Consider the following 25342-nt stretch of genomic DNA (forward strand, 5'->3'; position numbering starts at 1 on the left):
GTAGGGTAGTTGGAAACTATTGAGAGATGGACTAACACCCTGTGAGCTTCTGTCTTTTCATGGTTTGTTGACAGTAAGAAAAATATAGAATATTACAAACCTTATCCCTTAAGATGCACTTCCTCTAATGGATGTTTGATATTTTTTCTAATGTAAAAATCAAAGAGGGATACTGTACATTTAGGGTTACTATTGCTTGACTGACAGGTGTCTCAAGTAAAAAAAAACTGGCAAGATGAGTGGCAAACCTTGCATCATTCATTAAAACGTCCCTTCAAAAAAACATATGATCTGTCCGTGTGTGTGTGTTTGTGTGTGTCTGTGTGTGTGTGCGATGAAAACAGCTCTGTGAGGGGTTGTAGGGATGGCTGTGGCCTTGAATTATTGAAAGCCCTGCAGACAAAAACTGTAGCTCTCCCACGAAGAGGCCAATTGACTGACTTGACAGCCACAGTACTACAAATGTACATGCAGACATCAGACCTCAATTGTAAATCACAGCTGGTGTCACAGCAAGGTCAGACTGCAGCAGGGCTTTTGTTTGTTTTGTTTTGGTTTCACTCTGTCTGCCTGAATAGTAAATTGAGGGACAGCTGACAAGAATTGACGGCAGTGTTACTGTCTGTCATTATGTGGTTTGCTGAAAGGATAATGATAGGTAGGTTGGTACAAATCAATGAGAGAGCGATAGAGAGAGAGAGGGAGGGAAGGATGGATAGAAGGAGAAGGCGACCGCAAGTGTGAGAAAACGAGTAAGACTTCAATGAAAATAGAAAACAGAAAAGATATATCCCTGACATCCATAGCTTCACAAACACGCTCATTTGCAGTTTATTGTTTGACTCAAGGGCATGCTTGTGTGTCTGTGGGTGTGTGCTTGTGTGATACTTAGGTATAATAAAATGAAAGACACACAGATACTGATGTTGATCTTCGCCCAAGTTCACAGTCAAAAGGATTAAAGTTTGCTCCCTTGGAAACTGCCTGTTTGTTTGTGTTTACAGGTTTATCAGGTTGTATGCCTGGGTTTTATGACACCCGCAGGATTTGAGATTCTCTGCTGAGAGATGCTTGTGTACGGAGCCCCCCTGGGGTCAGCTGAGGAAAAAAAAAGATCTGTGTGTAAATCTGTACTCTCCTTTTAGAAAGTCTGTGCACATGATTTATAAACTGTGCCCTCAGATTCATAATCCATGCCCTTGAATTATGAATCCATGCCCACGGATTTGTAAACCGTGCCCTTGAATTATAAATTAAGTTCCAATTTTGATTTAGTTCAACAAATCTCTGAACTCTACTGGAGGGATGAATAGCATTCTTCAGAAGGATATTCCCTCATTTGGTGTTTTGAAGATGGTAGAGCGCTGTCTAACATGTTGGCCCAAAATCCCCCATAGGTGTTCAACTGGGTTGAGATCTGGTGACTGTGAAGGCCATAGCATATGATTCACATCATTTTCATACTCATCACATCATTCAGTGACCCCTTGTGTCCTGTGAATTGGAGCATTGTCATCCTGGAAGAGACCACTCCCATCAGGATAGAAATGTTTCATCATAGGATAAAGGTGATCACTCAGAACAACTTCCAGTGTTGTATATGGATATATATGGCATTCCAATATATGTCATATATGTGATTCCAGCATATAGTATGAACATACATAACATATATGACATTTTCATAAATGCACATATGTTAGGTTACTGTATGGGCTAATTTGATTAAATTGTATTTAATTATTGTTATTGTTTCAGAGTTTTTATAATTTTAAACGATAACATAGTTCGTAATTTGAGAATATGAATTATGAATCTGAGAGCATGTTTTATAAACGATGTGCACAGATTTCTAAACCGAGAGTACAGATTTACACGTGGATTTTCTCAGCTGACCCCAGGGGAACTCATGGAATATCAACAAAGCGGCATCTTATTAAAAGCATCATTTGTGCTGAAAATTGAGACACGTAGGGGCTGTCTCTCCACGTAACTGCTTCTGTGCCTGTGTTGTGGATACAAAATTACTGACACCACTTTGCATAGGGTTAGATAGGTGTCATTTTCAATCACTCTTTCAAGCGAGACAGGGGAGGTGAATGTGCAAATAGTTAAAGCAGCATTAGGCAAGATTTTTATGTTAAAATCTACCCATCACATCAGTGTAAACCATAAAGTAGGGCTGCAATAAAATAAGATCTCATTTAATCTGCATTTGGGAACCCTGAAATGATTTCCTAAGGACAGAGTTTGCAGTATAATTGAGAAGAGTGATAGAGTATCCTATCTAACTGTGATGCTGAAGATTTGCTCAATTTGCCCAAATGAAATTCTGGTGTCGGGAACTGGCAGGTTATTTACTGCACAGTGCATGCACAGTGACAATTAGAAGCTTGACTGAAATAAAAAACTGTACACTAAAAGCTCTCTACCCAGAGAAATGGACCATAAAGTTGCTCCAGGGAGTATTTTTCCACCACTCTAACCCCACAGAAACTAAATTTACCTTTGAGGAGTGCACAGTTTACTGTAAATACCTAATGGGGACATTTTATTTGGCTTTATTAAAGGATAAGTTCAAGTTTTTAAGTCTTTTTTGAAGCAACAGTCAGGTGTCCATTTGAACATTGAAACAGGTTTTGGTTGCTGTAATCATTCCTCCTGTTGATACTGGCTATTGAAGATACCCTTCAAATGTGCTTACAATGTAAGTAATGGGGGCCAAAATCCACAGTGTTGGAAAAAATGTATTTAAAAGTTTATTTGAAGATAATATAAGGCTTCAGAAATCAGTCAAATAACGTGGATAGCTTTCACGGTTACAGTCTTTTTAGTAAAAATTTCCTTCTCTTAGTTTCAAATAAACTTTTAAATGTACTTGTGCACATAAGGAGGACTGTGGATTTTGTCCCCTATCACTTACATTGTAAGTGCATTATGAAGGGATCTCTTAATGGCCAGTATGAACGGAAGGAATGATAACAGCAAGAAAAGCATGTGTCAGTGTTCATTTGGGAGCCTGACTATTGATTTAGGGCAGACTTGAAAAATTGTGAGCCAATCCTTTAAAGTAGCTACACTGATTAAAGTCTGTCTTTGTGGGTGGAAAAAAAAGAGTGTGTACTAACCAATATCCCAGGAGCCAGGACTTTCAATCTCCCTGCGACCTATGAAGTACCAGACACACGCCATCCAGTGGGCCAGCAGGGCGAACATGGACATCAGCAGGGTCAGGACCACAGCGCTGTACTGGGAGTAGCGCTCCAGCTTCTGCAGCAGCCGCAGTAACCGAAGCAGCCGAACCGTCTTCAACAGGTGGACCCCAAAGTACTGCACAGATACAGTACATACAATACCCGTTCAGGCAAAGCATAATAATAACTTAGAAGGAGTTTATACACTGAAGTAATCCTTGAAGTGTACTAACTAACCACTCTGCAAAAGTGCTAACATTTTTACACCCATGGATCTAAATTACCCAGTTTTCCTTGCTTTCATTGTGTTCTATTCATAATTTGTAGTTGAAAAGATGGATCTTTAATTTATTCTTCATATGAAAGCAAACATTTCTCAAATGACTCCAAATTTGAATTTTACTCTAAATGAGTCTTTCAGTCTCTCAACATTCTGAACATTGAGATACAAATCAATTAGACTTGCAGTATGTGCACTAACATCAGCTTGGCTCTCTGCCATTTGTTTGTCTGATGAGCAGGAGTTTGGATGAAATGTTGATCTAATAAATCCACATGGGAGCCTATGACATTATGCATTTCTGTTCTCATTTTCCAAAGTTGGCTCATTGCCATCAATGTGTTAGTGTGTAAAATGAATGCAGGAGAGGAGACAGAGAATATGTCAACATTCAAGTCTTGTTCTTTCTTTGATTTAAAAGTTAAGTGGTCGGATTTATCACACAGATCAGTCTGCTGCACTCTTTGTTACAGCAATACATACACACAAATGTCCACAGATGAACACGCAATAACACACACACAGAGGAGACTCACCACGCTGACGTTGAAAGCATACAGCAGGTCAAAGGGCAGGGCGGCAATGAGATCGACAAAGAGCCAGGTGGTGACGTAGTGAACGCAGATGGAGCGGGCGTCGTACACTACCTGACCCGACGTGCTCACAAAAGTAGTTCGAAAGTTCAGCAATATGTCTGCAGAGGACAACAACAGCAGGAATTACCAACGTGACAGCACAAGTGTCATTGACAAAATTACCTTTACATGATAATTACACAGCTATGAATCACATATAGAACAATGGTTATTCAATGAATCACATGGAAGTCACTCCAAATAATGAGTTGAGGAAAAAAAAGACATCAGCAAATCCTATAGAAATGTTGTGAAACCAAGAAGATATATATTGCAAATAAATAAACTAATGTTAAATTCTATAACTGACAGTAACTACAAACTGACTCTATTAGTGTTATCCTTTACTTTTATACTTAGAAGACAATAGCAGAGGTTCTGTATGTTTTAATAATCAAAATTGTGTTTCTCCAATAAGTGCTAATTTTCACATGGAGTAAGTCTAAGGAACCTTCATGTGCTTTTAAAAGTGTTCACAGAAATTAAAACATCCTTCAGGCACTTTGGTCAGCGCATGGAAAAATATTATATCAATAGACTTTATTTAGTCAGGCACATTGGTTTAAAGATCTGACAGGTTTGGACCTCTCAGGGCCTTCATCAAAAATTGTGTTTGATTTACATTAGTGATCATTTTCAAAGCACAAAATCAGTTTATTGATTAATTCAATACCTTCCAGCGAGCCGCTGGTTTCCATTTATTCACTACAACTGACAGTGATCCATAACAGTGAAAATTAGGTTTCAAACTTGTAAAGGACTACAAGCAGGGACCATTTTAACCAACATTGTTGGTGCATTCAAGGACACTCTGACATCTGACACCTGAGAGTGAAATGCTTCAGTTTAACTCAAGAAAACGACTAAGCTTTAAAGATGATGTGTGATGAAGATGATGATTTATGTGGACTTGGTTACTGGTTGTTTTCCAGGTCTGATTTTTGACCACACAGCTTGTAAATGCAATGCTTTTGACTAACTTTCTAAATGAACCCTGCTCACATCTGTTTTACATGCAAAAATAATGCTCCATTGGCAGAAAAATGAAGGTAACAAAACTTTTCATTGTGATAAATTCTTATCTAAATCAGGTTTTGAGGCTAATATTGCCCTTAAATGCACAGAAACCAAAGTCTGCCCAAAAGGTAGAAAATAAAGCTGTGATGTAAGACAGTATATGCATTTGTAGTTAAAGGGCTAAAACATGCAAGACCTCCAGTGCAGCTCTTTAAAACCTGCTATTCCTGTCTTGAGGATGTCGTTAATTCATGAAAAGCATCTTATTAACAGAAATGAACAAATTCAATCCACTATTGTGGACTGGGTGAATGTATTGATAAACGCGCTGCCCTATTAGTTCTAACAAATGGGATATCGACTGACAGGAGTCATCCATTTAACTGCGGGTGGCTAGTATAATTTCATTGCAGAAGTTTATTGATGGAGGGTTTATGTTCACTTTTTTCCATTAAGGCAAATTGTCCATTGAAGAGCACTCATGTAAATTTCCTACAGTTAGACGGACAAGGCTGGGGACAAAGAGGCCTGTTGTTTTCTAGGAAATGAGTAAGCAATGAGACATAATGGTCTGTTGTGAATGGCTCATATCCTTTCACTGCTGCGTATGCATCATTAAAAACTTCAACAAAACTTTTGTGGTGACTGATGAGCCTCTCAGTTAAAAGCTTGCACTGCTTTACTGACTTCCTATCAGGGGCGGTTCATACAGCAATGGACAGATCGTTGCAATCATTAAGTCTTGTTAATTACTGAAGTTACTGAACAAGTTTCAGCATCAACTTGAATATGTATGCTCAGGTGTGTCCTCTAGGAGTGTGTTTATCATGAGGGGAATTTAATTGGCTCACGTCTTTCCACTAAAGACTACCCTCTAGAGTCAGCTAAATACAGTGCGCTCTCTCACCTAAAATAAAGAGGATCTCTACAAGGATGTCACTGACGCTTGGTGGGCTTCGTGGGGCACTGCTGCTCCCTTCATCTCGCCCTCCCACCACGGTGAAGCACACGTTATAGGGCACAGTGACAGCCACGTAGAAGGTCGCCAGCAGAATCAACCAATCCCAGCCAGCCTTGAAGGTCCCATAGTGGAGCAGGATGAAGCGAGATTTCTGTATGGCTGCTACCTTGTACTCTGGGATTGGAGGCTTCTCTCCGAACATGTTCTGGATTGGATGACAGGGGCAGAGATGTTAACACCACTCTCTCTTTCTCATAGTCCAGGTTTCCACTGTTTGCATGTCACTTTCTCTGTGCCCAGCCACACGCACACACACCTGCACACACATACACACACACACACCTGCACACACAGACACAGTCTCCCTCACACACTTATTGAACCACTTGAATCTTAAGACCATTTGGCAGCTGCATTATCAAAAACTCATATTGCACAGATAGGCATTGTGCAAGCCAACTGAAGTGTAATATAAATCCTAGTGAAGGTCTCAAGGTTTCCAACAATTCCAAGTAGCAGGCTGAATTACAGTGTGTTAATTAAAGTAAAATAAATGATAAAATACAATCTATATAAAAAAATATTCAGGATTTTTAGTATTTTTCATTTGATGTAACAGTGTAGTCATAAAAATGACGTCTCACTCATTTCAAGTGTGTTAGGTTGCAGAGTTTAACAAAGTGTGTTCACCTAACTTCAATGATACTTAATGTGTTGGGATTGAAATGCATAATTAGGCATCTGCTTTCACATTTACAGTATATACTGTATAAAATTTAGAACTTTATTTATTTTCCCTGAAAAATATGTGTATTTTTTCACCCAGATTTTACAGCATGTCCTCATGAATAAGTTATGTTTGCTGTTAAAACACACTGCTTGTGATGAGCACAGCTCAGAAAATGTCCCCATTAATAGAAAGTGAAGACAATAACATGAGCTTCTCAATATGCACTAAAGTCAGTACAAGATAAGGTTAAACTAAATAATGTTTGTTCAACAGATTGTATTTTTAAAATATTTTTTAAATTTTGTATCCCATGTTCACTGATTTTTAATAAATAATAATAAAAATATTAATTCCCCTTTCAAAAAAAAGGAAAAATAATGATCCCTAATATAAAGCCTGAATAAGTGCAGGATTCAAACTGCATGGGTCTGCATCTTTGTTTTATGATTGACATTAGCTAAATACAGACATCTTTACTCCAAAGTCAAACTACTCCTGATGACCTTCATACCATCTGTCAGGGAGTGTGCTGCAGCAAACCTACAGCGCAGTGAACACACAAGTACTACAGGACTGGACAGAGCCCTGAGGTCTCTGTGGTGTGTTGTGTGCTGGAGCATCGTACAGTATCATAAATACAAGTCCATACTGTAGGTCATAAACCACTGTTTAAGAAAGTTAGGGAACAAAAAAATGCCTTTAATGTACTGAAAACTTTTTATTTCAGCAGGATAAAAGTCTTTGAAGAATCTGGAAATATCTTCAAAAAGGTTCTTTGTTGTTAAACAACCTCTAGGGTTTTTTAAAGTTTGGTTTGTACTATATTTATCCTTAACTCTGTGACTTGAATATAAAAATCAGTGAAAAAGTCTCAAAAGAAAAAGTAATGAATACATGAGAGGCACAAACTGGGGCCAGTCTGGTATGCAATACACCTTGTGGCACTTTGTGAAACCAAGAATCTAATACTTCAAAAATATGAGATGAAATATGAACCAATGCAGCTACAATGAAACCAGTATAATCACTGAGAAAATAAATTATTTTGCACAATGTACGAGTATAGACAAACACAGAGAGACTCACATTGTTGATCTTGAGTTTGCTCTTGTCTTGTTTCTGCAGGTGTCCTGACAGATGATAGAGCACAGCTCTGCTGCGGCGCCTGTTGGCGTTAAAGCCTGGAGGGCGAGTTACCTGATGCACCTCCAGACCTGTCTCCTCATCTGTGGAGGAGATGGTAACATGCTGAGCTACAAACACTCACACAACACGAGGTAAGAATTTAAACCAAGTCCTATCTGATCCCCTCCATGCTGCCTGAAATTGCACTCAGTCCAGAGATACTGCGCTAATGACCAATGTTCACAGCCTTCTACCATGTCTGAAACTATCTCACTTCAAGTTTTAAAAGTCTGAGATGGGTCATACCCTGTGGACTTTAAAAGGAGTTCAATTCGATATGTCTGAAACCACAAGTTATACATTGTGACGTACACATACTGCTCAAGACGCAGTGTAAATATTTCATATTATATCGACCTGCAGTCTGCCTTCACGGCTCTTCACTGACTAAGAATATTCTTCAGGTTTTCTTATGGTAAAATTTGATGATCTGAGTTGAGAGAGGTTGAGATCTGTATTGAACAGAGTCAAGCTACCCACAACATCTCATTCATGACATCCTTTTTTTGTGATTAATTGATTAACAAAGTATAAGATCCAGTAAAATAAAGTTGTCTGGCTGCAGGCAAAAGAGGGTAGAACAGAACCAAATGTAGATTAAAGGAGTTGTTTTATATTAAGTCATCATTCAGACAAAACCTTTTCTTGTTCTCTCCATTTCCACTTTACATTTCCTATTATGATTCTTCCTCTGTCTGTCTATAATATAATGTTATGCCTGGCAAATACCCGCCCCTGTAACCGAATCATTTTCATTCTCAGCCAGCAAATTCGATTTATTCATGGTATCTAGGATAGATTTCAAACAGGTCAGTCTGTGTACAGGGTAACTAAATATTATTGCTGGAACTCTCTTTCTCTCTGTATGTACAGTTGGAGGTTATTCACAGGACCATCACGACCAACAGAGGCTTGGCATAAACAAGGTATGTATTTTCTTTCTGAGTGCAGTGCCATACTATCTGTTGTGACAGATGTACAGGGAGGCATGCTAGTTCACTTCACAACTTCACACAAGAGAAACCACATAGTGGTGGTGAAGATAAAAGTTTGTCTGCCAAACTATATCCAAGTGCAGGATATGACAGAAGAAGAGCTTATGTTCAAGGTCAGTGCCGTGATCCCATTTAATCCTTTGACAAAGACTTTATAATGTATTTCTTGTATGTAGTGCTCAGCGCTAAACAAACTCAGCTTCAATGGTTCCTGATAGTATTGCCTTGCTGTTGTGTTTCTCGCTGTATTGGCCAGATTGGCTGCACCTGGATATAAAAACTGTTTGAAAACCAATGCCTGAAGCACCAACCCTCAACACCTGGTTTTAAAGTGGGTTTGGTTTCAGAAGTGGGGGGGCACAAATATTACATACATATTTATAAGGAACACTCTGGTTTATGTCATTATCTTTGATTGGTGCTTGATTCTAGTATTGATGAAGTGCTTTTTTCAGCCCTGCTGAGTAATACCCACAGTCTTTCTCACACAGTGCACACAGAATCAACAAAATCCACCAATAAGGCAAGGCAGACTGTAATTAGCCTGAAAAGCAAAACCCAGGACAAAAAAAGCATGCAAAGCTCCTGCTGCACTGTTTGCTCCTACTTGTTAAGCTTATTGCTTATAGCACACAGTAATAACTGAAGGCAATAACATTTTTATCATCTACTCTCTTCCCTCATTCTGAGCATGCTGGCTGGACGATAAGAAGGCAATATTCAGAGAGATTTTAGTAAAGAAATCAACCTCAACCTGGGCATGTCCCCAAAATTCCCAGTGGAAATGATGCCTGTGTGAACTAATTAGAGCTGCAATGATTAGTTGATTAATGAGTTAGATGACCGACAGAAAACTAATTGTCAACTATTTAAATATTCGATGAATCATTTTGAGTCTTTTTTTTAAAGAAAAATGTCTAAATTCTCTGATTTCAGCATCACAAACTAATTCTTTAGTCTTCTATGAAATAAACTGAATATCTTTGGGTTGTGGACTGTTGGTCGGGACAACAGAAGACATTAGAGGATGTCACATTGGGCTTTGGGAAACAGTGATCGATATTTTCCACTATTTTCAGAAATTTAAAAGAACAAACAACGAATCAATTAATTGAGAAAATAATCAACAGATTGATTGATAATGATAATAATCATTATTGGTAGCCCCAGACCCAATGACATTTCATTTAGTTAGCTTTGTATATGTTTATGGTGTACTGTACTGTACTGTAAACGCCTTCCCGTCCTCGGCGCCAGTCACTACTCATTTCATATTCAATAAACAATTTATTTACATCTCAGTTGAGGGTGTGGTCATTGCCCTCTCTCTCTTTCTCTCTTTCATACTTGTGGAAAGCTTATTTGTCTACAGGTGAAGTGACGCTGCAGCTACAGAAGGTCTGAAGAGAAACTGGTCGAAAATAAACATGGACAAATATAAATTTAGCATCTTCTAAAATGGAAGCAGCTCTTGTCCTAAGTGTCACACAAAAGACGGACACTAAAAATGAACAATTGATAGCATATTTATGGCACCACCTAGCCTTGTTTGACTGTTTTAATTGTCTCCTAAAATAAAACACTGGTCGGCTTTGTGTAGGTATGATTAGCTAAAGGCCCCCATCCTGCTTGTTAATAAAAAATGGCAAAGCATATAGACCCTGAAAAACCTGAATTTTAAACCCCAGGTGTATAAATATCTCAGGAATATCTTTCTATGTCTCAGCACTGGTACCTGAGCGTCTGCTTCAGACTTCATGTGTGGGGTGTATTCTACCGTACCAGGGCTAGTCCTCCACAATACATTCATTCCCCAACAACCAATGCATTGTGACACACTGAGATAAGATCAGTGTGACTCCTGGACACAAAGCAAGCTGAGGTCTCAGGGTCATTTTCACCTTCCACTGTTCAACATATCTGTTGGCAGATCGGGGAATGCAAAGCAAAGAAGGAAAGGATCTTTGCACGCCTCAGGGTAGATTCTACTTAATGTACTGTGCTCACTGATGGTGCTCATTTCAGAATATACACTATGTTCTCTGTGGGAGGCTGACTACACATTTTAAATTATTTACACAGTCAATTAATTAAGTGTGCAGATGTGTCTGAGAAAGATGTAGCGCATTGCGATGTGTTTTTAAGTGTTTAGTGCATGATTATAAGTAACAAACTTTGTTTATAGAGCACAATTAAGCTGTCAAAGACTCAAAGTCTCCCTTTCTTTATTTTTTTTTCACCATAAATGTGTTCTCAACCTCTCTCCCATTCCATCTCACTAACTGATTATGCATTTTGAAAAGGCGTATCACGCTGAGCTAAGTGCCAGAAGTGAGCCACTCAGCCAGTCAGCAGACTCCCCCTGAGGAACATACACAAGCAGGTGAATGTGATTGTTTGTGTCAACTTATCACATCATAAATGTCAAAGCCTTCTTTTCTCTTTCATTTTACAGTTGTTTGTTACTTGTTTCCTTGCTCATCTTCAAACAGAGGTGCCTCATTTAGCTGAAACGCGAATGTTATGTTAATGGTTATGGTCATGTTTTGATGATGAATCAGAAAATAGAAACCATTTAAATTCTCCTTTGTCTCTCTCATCTTTCCTTTCCTCCTGTTTTATTGTTTGTCTTCTGTCCCCCGCAGTGTGTACTGCACTCCAAATTGTGTAGCTTGATTTTAAATGTAATAACTCATGCAGTGTGTAAAACACAGCCAGGGTGTATGAAAGCAACTTTCAGTCATTTCGGCAGCAAGGCAATGAGATATTCAGCCAAATGAGAGTGCTTGGGCAAGTGGAGCAAAATTGGGTAAGTGATTTCAAGCAGGTGCTCTTTCTCACCAGGAGGGACTACAAACAGTGGCACTGAATGCCAATCTAAAAAAAACTAAAAATTTAAACACTCCACTTCATCTTAAGAGTCTTGATTACCCTGCATCTCGCTCGCTCTCTCTACACAGTTGGCTTTCAAGTCTCAGTCTCTCTGTAGTGAACTCAGCTTCTGCTGGCAACACGATGTAGATGTTTAAAACTAAGATTTCAATGTCTGTAGTAACTGTATTTATAGTCAGTGGATCACATTAAAATATATGATCTTTAGTTTGTTAGTTATTATGAAGATTGTTTCAGGCCTTGCCAGAAAATTGTGGGAATGCAATGTTTCCTATAGTTGCTATGGTGGTTGCTATGAATGCTGCTATCGCGGAGACCAGGTAGTTGCATGTTGTTTGAATCATTGTCTTTGTGTTGTGTAGTTATCTGAGCTGTTATATTATTTGTGTGATTTTATTTAACTGTTCGATGATGTTTTTCATTAAAAAACATAGATTTTAGAGTGCAGAAATTAATTGAATTTGAAGCTTTGCGATTGGCTGACCAGAGGACAGTATTTCCTCACTGTCACCTTGTTAAGGTTTTCTTCTCAACATTTCTCAACACAAAAACATGAAAGTGTCCTTCATAACTCAACAATATGATAAGTTAATGTTAAGGCCATCAGTCTTCATTTTTTCTCCTTCGATTCTGAGAAATAACGGTGTTTTGGTAGCGGAAGGCTAGGAAAGAGCATTGTGCTGTTTGTTTGTTTGTGTGTGTGTGTGTGTGTGTGTGTGTGTGTGTGTGTGTGCATCAAATCCTCTACCATGGCCATCATGACTTTATATTTCAAATCCCTCATTTAATCCCTGCACTTGTCACTTTCATATATTTCATCAAACTGGACTTTAGATTGTGCATTGCATTCAACCTCCACTGTTACATAATTTAATTATTATGCACATGTCACATTTAATTGTTGCTCTTGTCACCTCCATATATTTCATTTACTTCATTTCTTTTTCCATAGCACAGTCTATATTTCCTTTGTACAGTGCAGCCATTTTGTTTGTTTTCACAGGCAGAAACTTGACAGTCATGTGACTTGGATGCAGGTCAATAGAAAAGAATAGGCCAAAAAAATGTCGGTATCTTGAAATTTTAGTGCCGTTATTGTGAAACTAATACATTTCGTGCTGTGGACCAACAAAGCAGATTTTGATGTGCGACTGGGTTGTTGTAGTTTGCAGTCGAATTTCAGCGAGAATACAAAATGTTAAATTCAGGGTTTTTGAACACACCTTGCAGTGATTGGGTGCTGTGATTTATGACTCCTGTCACAGGAGTGAGATAAACAAACAGCTAAAAAACACCCCAAACAACTCTGACAGAGGGTCAATCGACATGGCCTGCAAGAAAAATACGATCAACAGATTAATATGTTTTATTGGTCAAATGTTATGTCATGTCATGACTCCCAGGCCACAGGCAAAAAAAGATCATGTTGGAGGGTGACTGGCAAGTCAAGACAACAAACTAAAAAAAAAACAGCTAAAATTGTTGAACAGTTATTTTTAAGTTATCTTAAATATAAGATTTTTTGCTCCTCAATTCATTTACAAGATGTATTATTTATTCCCTTAAGTCTTAACATCAGCAATGATTAATTCAAATAAATCACATTGCACACTGGCTGGCTTTGCTGACAGAATGTTTATGGTTCACCATGTGTATTTTATTAGAGACACACTCATTAATATTAATGTGATATTCAAATTAACAGACACACTTATTTAATCAGGTGATATTTACACTGAGGAGAAGACGCAGGATGAAAAATAAAAGATTAAGATAATTAATTGATGCCTAATTATTGTTTGCCTGAAATTACAATAACTGCAGCAGCGCTTTACAGCTCACAGAGAAAACGTTCTGCATGCTGTCACCTTCTCTCCAGTGTTGAAGGGTAAATAAAATTACATTTAAGCTACAACCAGGATGACAGAGATGTTGTGGAAGGTTGTGTGGAAGCCATCTTGAAACACGAAAACCTCAAAGTGAAATACACATGACCCAGACTTTATTACGTCTCTGAATACAAGTCAGCATTTTGGATGTTTGTGCACAATTTTGAGTCATAGTCAGTGTTCTTTATATGAACTCACCTGTGTCAGGTCCTTGCTCAGGATCCTGGTCCCTCTTCTTGTCAGTGATGTCTTTGTGGGACACAAGGAACAGAACCACCTCACCCTTCTCATTCTTAATGGGAACAATGTCCAGAAGACACCAGAACTGTGTACCTGTAGAGAAAACAAATACAAACATGTGCAGTCTGTGCATCATTTCCACTCAAAATATGATACCGCTACAGAGTTGAATCACATTAGGTTAAACTCTTTTCTTGGCTCCCCTTGGTCCCCCAAATGTTTGTCACTCTGTATCGCACATTGTAAATAGTATCCACTAATAAAATAATATTGCATGCAGTAATATTCAAATAAGCACCACACACTTCTATTTTTCTAAGTTTGGTGGCCACTAGTTTGTCTCATTGTTTTAAGTCACCTTTGACAATTTTGGAAATAAAAATGAATAACACCCATGGAATTGCTTCCCTTGATGTGAGACGTGCCATGTTTATTAACAAGTCACAATGTGGGTACAATCAAGATAACAACAATGCAAATGCTCATGGATCAGATCTCATTATCCAGATAATGTATACAGATACAGATAAATACCAGCTGTAAATGGGGCCATTGTGTCTTTTTGTCCAGTTGACCTATCATAAAACTCCTCCCTTAAACATCAAGCAAGTGAGAAGCTTAAGACTATCTGGATCAGCTTAGGCCTTTTTTTATATTCTTGCATTTTGCATACAGTATATCACACCAGATACATATATAACACCAGAGAGAATGAATCATCAGATACATTCGCCTGTGCCCTGTAGAGAATGAGAGCCCATATGGATGGTGTGAGTGAATAAGTGAGTGAGTGACAGCTATGAGAAAAGCAGGCAAGCTGCAAGTTGTGTGAAATACATATTGGCCAATATTCAGTTGGCCCTCAAAACACATTTGGACTTCACATTACGTGCAGAGAGAAGTGAGTACACTAAAAGTGAATCAAAGGAGGAAATATAAGGATGTTCAATGTGTGAATTAACTTCTTTTTGTACAATATCCTAATACTATACATGTTCTGCCATCTAATTGTGACTTTCCAAATGAGGTTTAAGAAAAGAAAGTTTGCATCAGTGATAACACAGCTAACATCATCCATGTGGAAATTGTTTACTGTGACCATTTGAGAGAGAGAGCAGTATGTTAACAGTACTTTTACATGTGTGACCATGTGTTCATTACATTCAGGGGAACCATGTGTCTGCAGATATAATGAGACTACATTCACTGTGGTTCTTCAGCCTCGATGAAAAGCCCCTTTTTCTGAGCTTTCTATGCACTCAGAATGCACCAGACCATGTGAGTCAGTGCAGAGTGGAGAGGGTGATTGCACAAGGTATAGATTCATTGAAAATTAGACCTTCATGATACGAGTCTTATGACTGCCTGGCCAAGGGAGCTTTTGGACTCTCATCACATCTGTTACCACCACTGATCATATTGCTATGAGGAGTCGAGTAGATGTTAAGAATTTGAATTGAAACATAGTTACTGTTTTAACACTGTTATGTTTCATAAGTTGGTAAAAGATACAATACTGTAAAAATATATTCCTCAAAACAATGTTTTGTTTTGCTACCCTTCCTGGTTTAAAGTTTTAAGCCTTTTTCACCTCTGACCACATCACTAATGGGCGTGGTTAGAAGTGTGCTTTATAGCACCTGTAAACACCACCCAGCAGTGATGTCACAAGGTCCTGCAGTACACCTGTACATCACTGCAGCAAGATGAGAAGTTAAACCAGCAAAGTCAGCAAAAAAAAAAGGATTTTAAAGAGGTATGAAGTTACACCTCAAGTTTCACAAACTTGGATCCACATAGAGTATAATTAATAAATAGTTAGAGCATTGAAAACATTGTCACACCAGCTGGGTGTTAGATGTAACTTCAGGCTGGTTATTCTATATTTTTCTCATATTGTAAGCAAATCCCATGAACAGACCAAAATCAACAATATGTGAGTTGGTCTCTCAATACTTTCTGAGTTCCCTACCCCGACTTTGGCACTCAGACTAAAACCAATTAGTACTGATGATGTAAACCTTAAAAAAATATATATAGTTTTTTAAAAAGTCTGAGTAATTTCCTGGGCACAGCTGAGCACTGTAGTTTTTAGTAAACAATACTCAAGCTGGAGTAAATAATAAATTGGTTGGGGACTATTTTCAGCCGCAGATAAATACATGGTTGTTGCTCTAGTGGGTGAACACTGGTGAGGACCGTGATGTGGGATTGACTGAAAATATTGTAATGAAGGAAAACACTTATATGTTTTTCATACATTTTGGACAACAATAGAGGTCTATGACACAGAGGAATAAGCTATATCAAACTTTGGCAACCCAGAAAATACTTTTTAGATTAAATATTGAACATTTCCAGCCTGATTCTTTTAAAGAAGATTATCTAACAAGACAAGTCACCCCCTGCTAACCAGTACATAAATGCATGAAATTTGGCAACAAGCTGTTTTGGTTTTCTGTTACTCACCTGTAATCTCTTGTGACTTAGTGGGCTGCATTTATTACGCTGCATACTGTTTCCTGCAACTCCGAGACTAATTCCCAGCAGGGGATCATGCATGTAAATAATGCATTTACACAAGCGTAAGGATTGCCTGAATAAAAACAACAGCCATATTGAGGCTGGATTTGTCCCTGTTTGACTGGAACATGATGGTAAACAATATCAGTTGAAACAACATGTACCGCCTTCTGTTCTGTCTCTCTATGCATAACTATCAGGGAGATGGAAGGCTGTCATCAGTATACAGATTATTATTTCACCAGAGCACGAGTCATAATACCTTGTTGAATAATTACAGAGAATTGATGAGAAATAAAAAATGAAATGATAAAATATATATAGAGAAGGCTTGCAGAATTCCAATGGCTATAATTAGTCTGTGAATTAAAAACCTCTCACCAGCAGTTGCATTTGTTATGAACAGTTACTTGAAGGTCACCAAACCAAGAAAAAGAATAACGGTGTAATTTAGCTACGGAAGCTAACAGCACAGTGAGGGACATGCCAATCAAACACAGTGTGAACATGCCCACACTTTCAAGAGAAGACATGTAATCAAGCAAAAGTGAAATTGCCTGTATATAATGGGTGTGCATGGCCTTTAAATAAATTGTTTTGTGTGTAACAGCTTATGTCACTGTTATTTTTAGCCACGCTAGCAGCATGGCTCTATGGATGGCAATGTCGGTCTTATGGTCCACCATTTTGATCCTGACGGAAATATCACAACAAGTATTGAATGAATTACCATTAAATTTGGTACAGGTATTCATGGTGACCAGAGAATGAATCCTAGTGACTTTGGTGATTTAGTGCCACTAGCGAGCCACTTATCCAGTGAAATATCTCAACATCTACTGAATGGATTAGCACAAAATTTTGTACAGTCATTTGTGGTTCACAGTCGCTGAATCCTGATGACTTTGGTGATCCCTGTACTTTTCCTCTGGTGCCACCATGAGGTTGACCTTGACAACTACTGGATGGATTGCCATGAAACATTCATGTTCCCATCAGGACACATTGTAAAAACTTTGGCAGTCCCCTGACTTTTCAATTATCATCATGCCAACACGCTAAACTAAGATGGTGAACATGATAAAAAATATACCTGCTAAACCTCAGCATGGTAGCATTGTCATTGTGAGCATGCTCTAATGCTGATGTTAGCATTTAGCTCAAGGTGCCGCTGTGCCTCACAAGTGTGCCTGTAGACTCTTACTGTAGTCTTGTTTTTGACCAGGAAATTTTATCATAACTATCCTTCAAAAGCTTATTAAGTGTTGCAAGTGCTGTCTTTGAATGCAGTCATTTTCCCAAAAGAAAAAAACAACACATGAACACATGGTAGCTCAGTGGAGATTAAAGATCAAAATTCTTTATTTTACTTGACATTATGTTGCCATTGAATAAGAATATCCCATCATAACCTTATGACTGTTATATCCCACTTATTGCCTAATACTGTAACTATTTATTACAATACAGATAATAGAGAATACACATGTGTATGTTTGCATTTTACTGTGTAATCAACACACATTACAGAATTTTTTTCACTAAATTCAAAATTTTCAGCAATGTTTTTACTTTATATTTATTCCTATGCAGTCATTACTGTGTAACTATTGTCCAGTGATTAAGAGTTGAAATTTATTGTATTTAAAGGCTGATGACATGAATATCATATGAGCATGTTCTCAGTGGATAAAATGCAATTTTTAAATTGTGCCCCAGGCTTTGCTGGAAAGAACCATGGTGATCTGAGTGAGGGAACTGTATATAAATGTGTTTATTCTTTTCCTTGTGCCCTGGAGAACTGCTAGATTGCTAATGTTTGCTCATGGTGAACTGACAAAAGCTTGAAACACTTCTAATTTGTAATTTGTGTGTTTGTGAGAAACTAGCTTTCATAACCCTCTGTCGGTCTTTGTTATAGACTTCTATCTCAGAGGAGAAGGTCCATGTCTCCCTCTGTCTCTCTTCCTTCTATACGTGACTCACTCTTATTTTTTTTTATTTGTGGACTTGGCCTTTGCCTCTTTACCTTCTCCTTCCTCACCCATATCTCACCCCTCCATCATAAATCACAGCTTTGATTTATAAATAAAGAGTGGATCAAGGAGTGGCGGATTTTCTCCGTCTGGTCTTCTTTCACACTCTTCGTGTCCCTCAACATTTTTTTTTGCCTATTTTGCCGTTGCTTTCTTTTTTCATCCTCTATTTTATCTCTCATCGCTTTCAGCTTACTCTAAAGCGCCAGCAAAGCACACCAAGTGAATACACTCTCATATTACAAATTCAAACTTTCATCAGTTCATGACAGTTTCTACATCTTTGTCTTTGTCATCTTCAACTGGATTGTTAAGTAGGGAAGCATGAGGTAGCTCTTTTGACTGTGCACATTAAAGTGTCATTATCCTTTATTTATTCAGGGACGTTTTGCTCAGAGCAATGCTCTCTTCTTTTAGGAACATCTGGTTCACACAATTACACACATTCACATCTGGAGGCTTTCCAGCACAACCACAGTCTGATCTGTTGGCCGCTTAGCTGGTCCACTGGAGCAGTTGGAGGATTAAGGACTTTGCTCAAAGGCAACTCAGCTGTCTTGAGACAAAGAACAACTTTTCATAACAATTGATCAAAAAGTGGCATGAATGTGAGCTTTTCCCAGACTGGCTTGTAACTTCAGAAATTATTCACTTTCACCATGAAACTTTGTGTGCTTTTTCATTAAACATTATGAGATGCAAATCATCAGTTTCTGGCCTAATTAAACAACTAGAGAGTTAATTTCCAGCTTAGATGTTATCGTCCTGACAGTTTTTCAAAAATCTTTTACAGCAGCACATGTGCACACACAGCACTGCAATACTTACTTAAAACTAGACTTGAAACACTTAAGATACTAAAGTGGGTAAAAATTCAACACACATACTGTGTCTGATTTTAGATTGGAAATGAGTGAAACTCCTGATGAGAAATAAGATAAGTTGACAATGCTGAAGTATTGAAAAGTCTTGATGACGTATAGTAATGTGCTGGCAGCTTTGTGTTTATGACACTTGTGTCTTGTGTAACTTGACTTAAGGAGACACCATTTTGAAAATACACTTAAGGCCACATTGAGTAATATTTTTGATATTGAGCTAAAATAATTCCTTGCAAGGTGAAAGTATTGGTACCACTGCCAATCTCACAGAGTTAGATGGTCTGCAGCTTCTTGCAGTTTTTCAGCTCACAGACACCAAAAATGTATTTTTTCAAGTCACAATGGACTTCACATATTAAACGTAAAACCAGAGTAAGAGTGATTCCACAAAGACACACTCATTCATTGTGCTGTCTCACCTTCCTTCTTGTAGAAGACCAACTCGGTCTTGAACTCCCTCCTCTCATCCAAGGCTCCTTGGATCTTGGCTGTCAACTGGTCGCTTGTTTCAGGGCCATACAGGAAGTGACATGCGCAGCTCTTCTGCATGAGCTCAGCACGGGCGTAACCAGTGAGCTCACAGAAGCCGTCTGAGCAGTAGACGATGGGGTAGAGAGACTGCACCTGGGCGTTTCCCAGAACAAAGTTGCTATCTATGAGGACAAAAGAGGAGAGAGGAGAAAGCGATCAATATGATTGTAAAAGACAAACAACAAATATAATAAGTTTGGTTTTTAATTAGGAAATTCTATTTTACCATGATCTAAATGTGACAGAGATGGTGATATTTAAAATTTTCAGTTAAAGTGGGTACATAAATATTTGCACAATATATCCAGTATCGGCAGCTTCAGTCAAAAATCTATCCAATGTCAATCTTCAAATGCTCAAGATAAGACTCAGACTGTATTTCTGGCCATTTTTACAGACATTCTGTATTCCTCGAAGAAACAGCTGAGTTCATTTCAGATATTTGGAATGATGCACATGAAAACAGCCTCGTTGTGAGAGAAGAAACAGAATTCTGAGAGAGCAGCCACTGCTTCCCAGAGCGAGGAAGGCTGCTCAGATCAGTAACTAGAATTGATCGGGTGAAGTAAACACTGTCAAGAGTCATCACAAAACCTTATGAGGTTTCATTAATTGATACAGCCAATAGTACATCCGCCCTCCCTCAAGTAACAATCTTGTACAGAGGCAGGAACATGCCCGGTATGATCCACTGTTTACCTCCTTTACAAACACAGCTACACTCTCTGGCTGTTGATCGAAGATCAGTAAAAGATAGATGTGTATGTGTGTGTATGTGTGTGAGTTTGTGTGTGTGTGTATGTGTGTGTGTGTGTGTGTGTGTGTGAGTTTGTGTGTGTGTGTGTGTGTGTGTGTGAGTTTGTGTGTGTGTGTGTGTGTGTGTGTGTGTGTGTGTGTGTGTGTGTGTGTGTGTGTGTGTGTGTGCGTGTGTGTGTAAATGCCAAGTGGAAATTTTTCTCAGTGCATATTCAGTTAATGGCCCCAGGCATGGGTGAACACTCTAAAATGGACTATTTATTACTTTGTGCTCAGACGTTCTCATTGATCCATCAATTCTGAGGCCCCTCGAGACCCCCTTATTTAATATTTTATGGCCAAACCATCATGTGTGAGGTGTGTGTGTGTGTTTGTATGTGTTTCATCACCTGCTTTGCTTTGAGACAGCTTGAAATGAGACAAGGAACTTATTAAATGAGCATGATGGCAACGTAAGCAGGGTTGGATAGAGGCTGTATGTATACATTCAAGAGGGTCTATCAGTTCAGGAGTTTCCACATTAGTATGTAGTATTCCTCAGACTAACAGAAGTCAATCACAGCAAAGAATATCCGTCTCATTAGCTAATTATTCCTTTGTCCAACACATGCACACTTCCTCTCTTTCCTGCTGTCTCTCTTTTTTTTCTCTCTGGGGGGACAACAGAGATATCCGGTGATGCCAACAAAAACACCAACTAACAGGGAATTGAAGACCACCTTCCAAAGAGTCTCTATTGGCTGTGAGTGCATGCTGTCATGCTTCCTTTCTCTATTCATCTTGTGGGAATCAACCCTGATGTCATACAGTGCGTTGTGCTTGGATATGCTACCAGGCATGAGACATGAGGCACAGAGGTCAAAGCTCCTGAATGCTTCAGGAAAGGATTAAAACACAACAAAAACAAGGATGATTTGATGTTTGCTCTGGATAATAAATACACACAGAGACCACATATTTTGTCTCCAGCGATTTTGCCTGTGGAAATGGGTGGTTTAGCTTGTTCCAACTGCATTTTTAGACTTTCATGTGAATGTTTTTTTTTTTTTTTTTGTCAGATGTATTATTATTGAAGGGAAAGGCTGGCATTACTCATTATTTTTCTTATTGTCAACAAATTCCATAAAAAGAGCAGAACCAACAATGCACTAGTCTGCCTCTAAATGTCTCTGACATCCGTACTCTGTCTTTGGCACTTGGGGCTACTGAAGACATACATCTTTAAACTTGTGTCACTGTAATTGATTTATTGGCAACTTAAAGGCAGTGTAACAAACTATAAACACAACATGGACATATTATTAAAGTTAACATATGGGATGTTACCAAATGATTTACTATATACACATCCAGCAGACACAGAGCAACACACTGTAAGCATTCATTTGGAGTCATATTTCAGGTGACCTGACAAATGTAAGCCCAATATTCACTCTCCTCTTAGCTCTGTTTTGTTTCCACTAACTCCTGAGGGTGATATCTGACTCTCTGGCTGCTAAATACTCCACTATGTTCACCAGCCAGTTGCTAATTTTGCCTGCCTGCTGTTTGGCACTGGACAGTGGGTTTATCAGAGCATTTTTGCTGAAAACAGCTGCCTGCTGTGGCCAAAAATTATGCTCATGAGAGCAGTAAGAATTAATTAAAACTGTGAAGTTGCAGTTTGTAAAACCAAAACAATGATCTGAAAGGTGCTGAAATGCTCAGTACAGCTGAGGGGAACTGAAAACTGATGATAGTTGTTTGTCACTCTGAGTGAACCCTCACAGTACATGTAGTTATTTGACCCACTGTTCATATGAAAATATTGATTAGAGCATCTTTTAAAAATAAAAAATTAAAAAAAAGAACAGGTCACAGGTGTTTTATTTTTTAAAGTTTTTTTTTCCTAGGTTTTTCTGTGCTTCCCAAAACTGTTACAAATCATTGTTGAAAAATGAGTATGTTTTATGATGTGACAACACTTAGGTGAATGACCGTGTTGTTATGGCACCAGGACACTGCAGTGCAACGGTGAGTACTGCTAGTACTACATTTTTGAATAATGACGGATGATCATTATGATGATCAAGTGTTAGAGCAGACCAAAGAGGTAGCTTCAGTCAGATAAAAACAGAAATAAAAATTGGAAAGCTATACAAAAGCATACACAGCTATGATGGCATGTATTCATACGATCTAACGTCAGTTTCTAAAATGATCAAGTTGTAAGCTCCGTTCAGTCTTCCCAGTCTTAGTTTCTGTTGCCAGGAAACAGTTTTCATATTCGTCTTCTCTTAGTGACTACCCTGATCCATGTCCCTTTCTCTTTTTCTACCTTACTGTCACTGTCATTCCATCTCTCTTTCAGTAATAGTTGCATTTATTCAGTATAGGTTCAAATCTATCTTCTGTGATTGCTCTTTTCAGTTGCCGTTCAGTCTCGCTCTTCTGCCTTTTTCCTGTCTCATTCCTCTTTTCTGCTTCAGCTCTGACTTCAAAGTTAGTTTTAATGAATGTCTTTATGTCTGTCTACTGCTGTTATGTCACCGTCTGTGAGGTCAAATGGGGCTGCCGGTGACTTGAATTACAAATGAGTGTGCTGGATCTGACCTTGTGTGCAATATATACTTATAGTTGTGAGCAAAAGCCCCTGAATGAGGTGTCTCTGGAGCTCATGTAACTCTCTATCTTATCTCTGCTTTGTACCTTGGAACCGTGGAAGTGTGAGAATTATTCATGGTAACTAGACATCACTGCAGCGTGAATGCTGTATTTGTAGTTGTGAAACATATTTCATGCAAACAGTGATGCCACTGCAACACCTAATCCATTAGTTGCAGTAAAAGGCTGAATTTCAGCAGGCCTCCAGTTTTCTTACTGTAGCCGAGGACCTGTTGGTTTGTGAGATTTTCAGCAATCATTTTCTTCAAAGTATTGTTTTGGCTTTGGGTCGATTTGAGTTAATTAACTTAGAGCTGGAGTAGGTTTTGTTAGGACAAAACATGCATTATAGTTGTTAAAACACAAAGTGTTTGCAGAGAAAATGAGATGCAATATTGGCTTCATAGTCTGTAGATTTGCTGAGCACTGCAAAACTCCTTGCATGATACATGATTTATTTACATTTTCCTTTCAACCATGAGTCCCTAATGGCACCCTAACCATTTTATAGCCACAGTGTATGTGATACTGTAATCATAATTTCAGTAAAGCTTGCCTCTCTAAAGGTATAGTTTGTGATACAAGGTGGTACAAGTAACTTCCTGGCAGAAATCCGGGCAGACAGACATTATGTCAGGTGAGAGATCTTTGATTGAGTTCTGATGTTTGTTACTCATCGCTCAGGCCTTTAAAAGTGAATTAGCTTATAGGCTATGAGCTAATGAGCTGTTTATCAGACAGGTTTCCAAATGAGCTCATTTGATTTATTTAATAAAATGATGTCTGAGAGGATAGTCAAGCATTGGAAGTACACAAAAAAGTCATCTTATTTTCTGTTTTCTCATGTCTGAAACTTTGTCTTTTTGTGTTTGTCATGTTGTGTTGTTGTCTTAAATTGTCAGTTGAGTACTTTTGCTGCTCTTCATTTTCGTCTCCTTACCATATAGGACTCTGAGCCTGAGCTAATGTCCGTGCATAGAGATCACTACCACTGAGTGACTCACTCATACCACCTAAATGTACTGTACATGTCAAAAAATATGAACTGAAACATTATAACTCACTTTAGGCACCAAGAGGCAATTGGAAGCTATGAAGAGTCATAACAAGACCCATAAAATGTGTTATGTATATGTTTGTTAAAAACAGAAATTTGTATGAATGAGGCAGTAAACTTGAGATAAAATAGGTTCATATACAATGTACCATAAACCCTACATTCTCTACATGTCCGTACACAAGCAAAAACCTGTATGTACTACTGTGAAATGCAGTCTTGGGCATCACGTAACCCAGACAAACGACACACCTACAGCCCTGATCACACATTAGTTTGCACTTCTAGGTTTCCACTCTCATCAACTTGTCAGCAGGGTGATCCACTTTGTTCTCTGGGTAACGTCTGACAGGCTACCTCAGCAAAATCATAAACGTCAAGTTGCTGAAACATGTCCCTGATGAGGCCTATTGCTCTGCCTATTGTTCAGCCCAGAGCCGAAAATAGCCACTTCAGAGAGCTTGTGGAAAGGCTTGCTTTATAGCTTTTTGTAACATGTCCATGTTACATGTATTGTCCTGTTGTACATGACATTTTCAGATGTATGCAGGGAAAAATCAGGCAATACATTTAATTCTTATTATGTTTTTATGTCTTACAAAGGTAATCAATTTCCCAGCCGGTGTTCAGAGCTGATTGGTTGAATCATCAACCAATCACTGCCTTAGTGTCTTTCAGTTTAAACCACAGTGGAGTCAAGGACCCTGGACCAGGAACTGGGGCAATAAAATATGTGCACTTTATTGGGGAGTTTAGCAGTTTAGTAGAGTAGAGAGGGTGATGGGATTAAAAGTTCCCCCTAAAGCAAGAGTTTAACCATGCAGCTCTTCTTGGCTATATTCTCCCTCTCCACCACATCATATACTCCATGCGGTACTCACCCCTGTTGTTATGAAG

At 38.5% G+C, this 25342-nt stretch overlaps 1 protein-coding gene across 1 annotated transcript in view; it reads right to left on the minus strand.

Annotated features, from left to right (window-relative positions):
- The window catches only part of kcnh3 (potassium voltage-gated channel, subfamily H (eag-related), member 3), a 133831-nt gene that overhangs the window by 29274 nt on the left and 79215 nt on the right, over positions 1 to 25342 (minus strand). The window contains exons 2-7 of the mRNA XM_044365413.1: positions 19878 to 20111; positions 13977 to 14111; positions 7904 to 8043; positions 6034 to 6292; positions 4011 to 4168; positions 3129 to 3330 (exon numbers count right to left, since the gene is read on the minus strand). Coding sequence (XP_044221348.1) covers positions 3129 to 3330; positions 4011 to 4168; positions 6034 to 6292; positions 7904 to 8043; positions 13977 to 14111; positions 19878 to 20111 — 1128 coding nt within the window. The remainder of the gene's footprint in view (positions 1 to 3128; positions 3331 to 4010; positions 4169 to 6033; positions 6293 to 7903; positions 8044 to 13976; positions 14112 to 19877; positions 20112 to 25342) is intronic.

The sequence above is a fragment of the Thunnus albacares genome, chromosome 11, assembly GCF_914725855.1.
Source record: "Thunnus albacares chromosome 11, fThuAlb1.1, whole genome shotgun sequence".
Classification (NCBI taxonomy): domain Eukaryota; kingdom Metazoa; phylum Chordata; class Actinopteri; order Scombriformes; family Scombridae; genus Thunnus; species Thunnus albacares.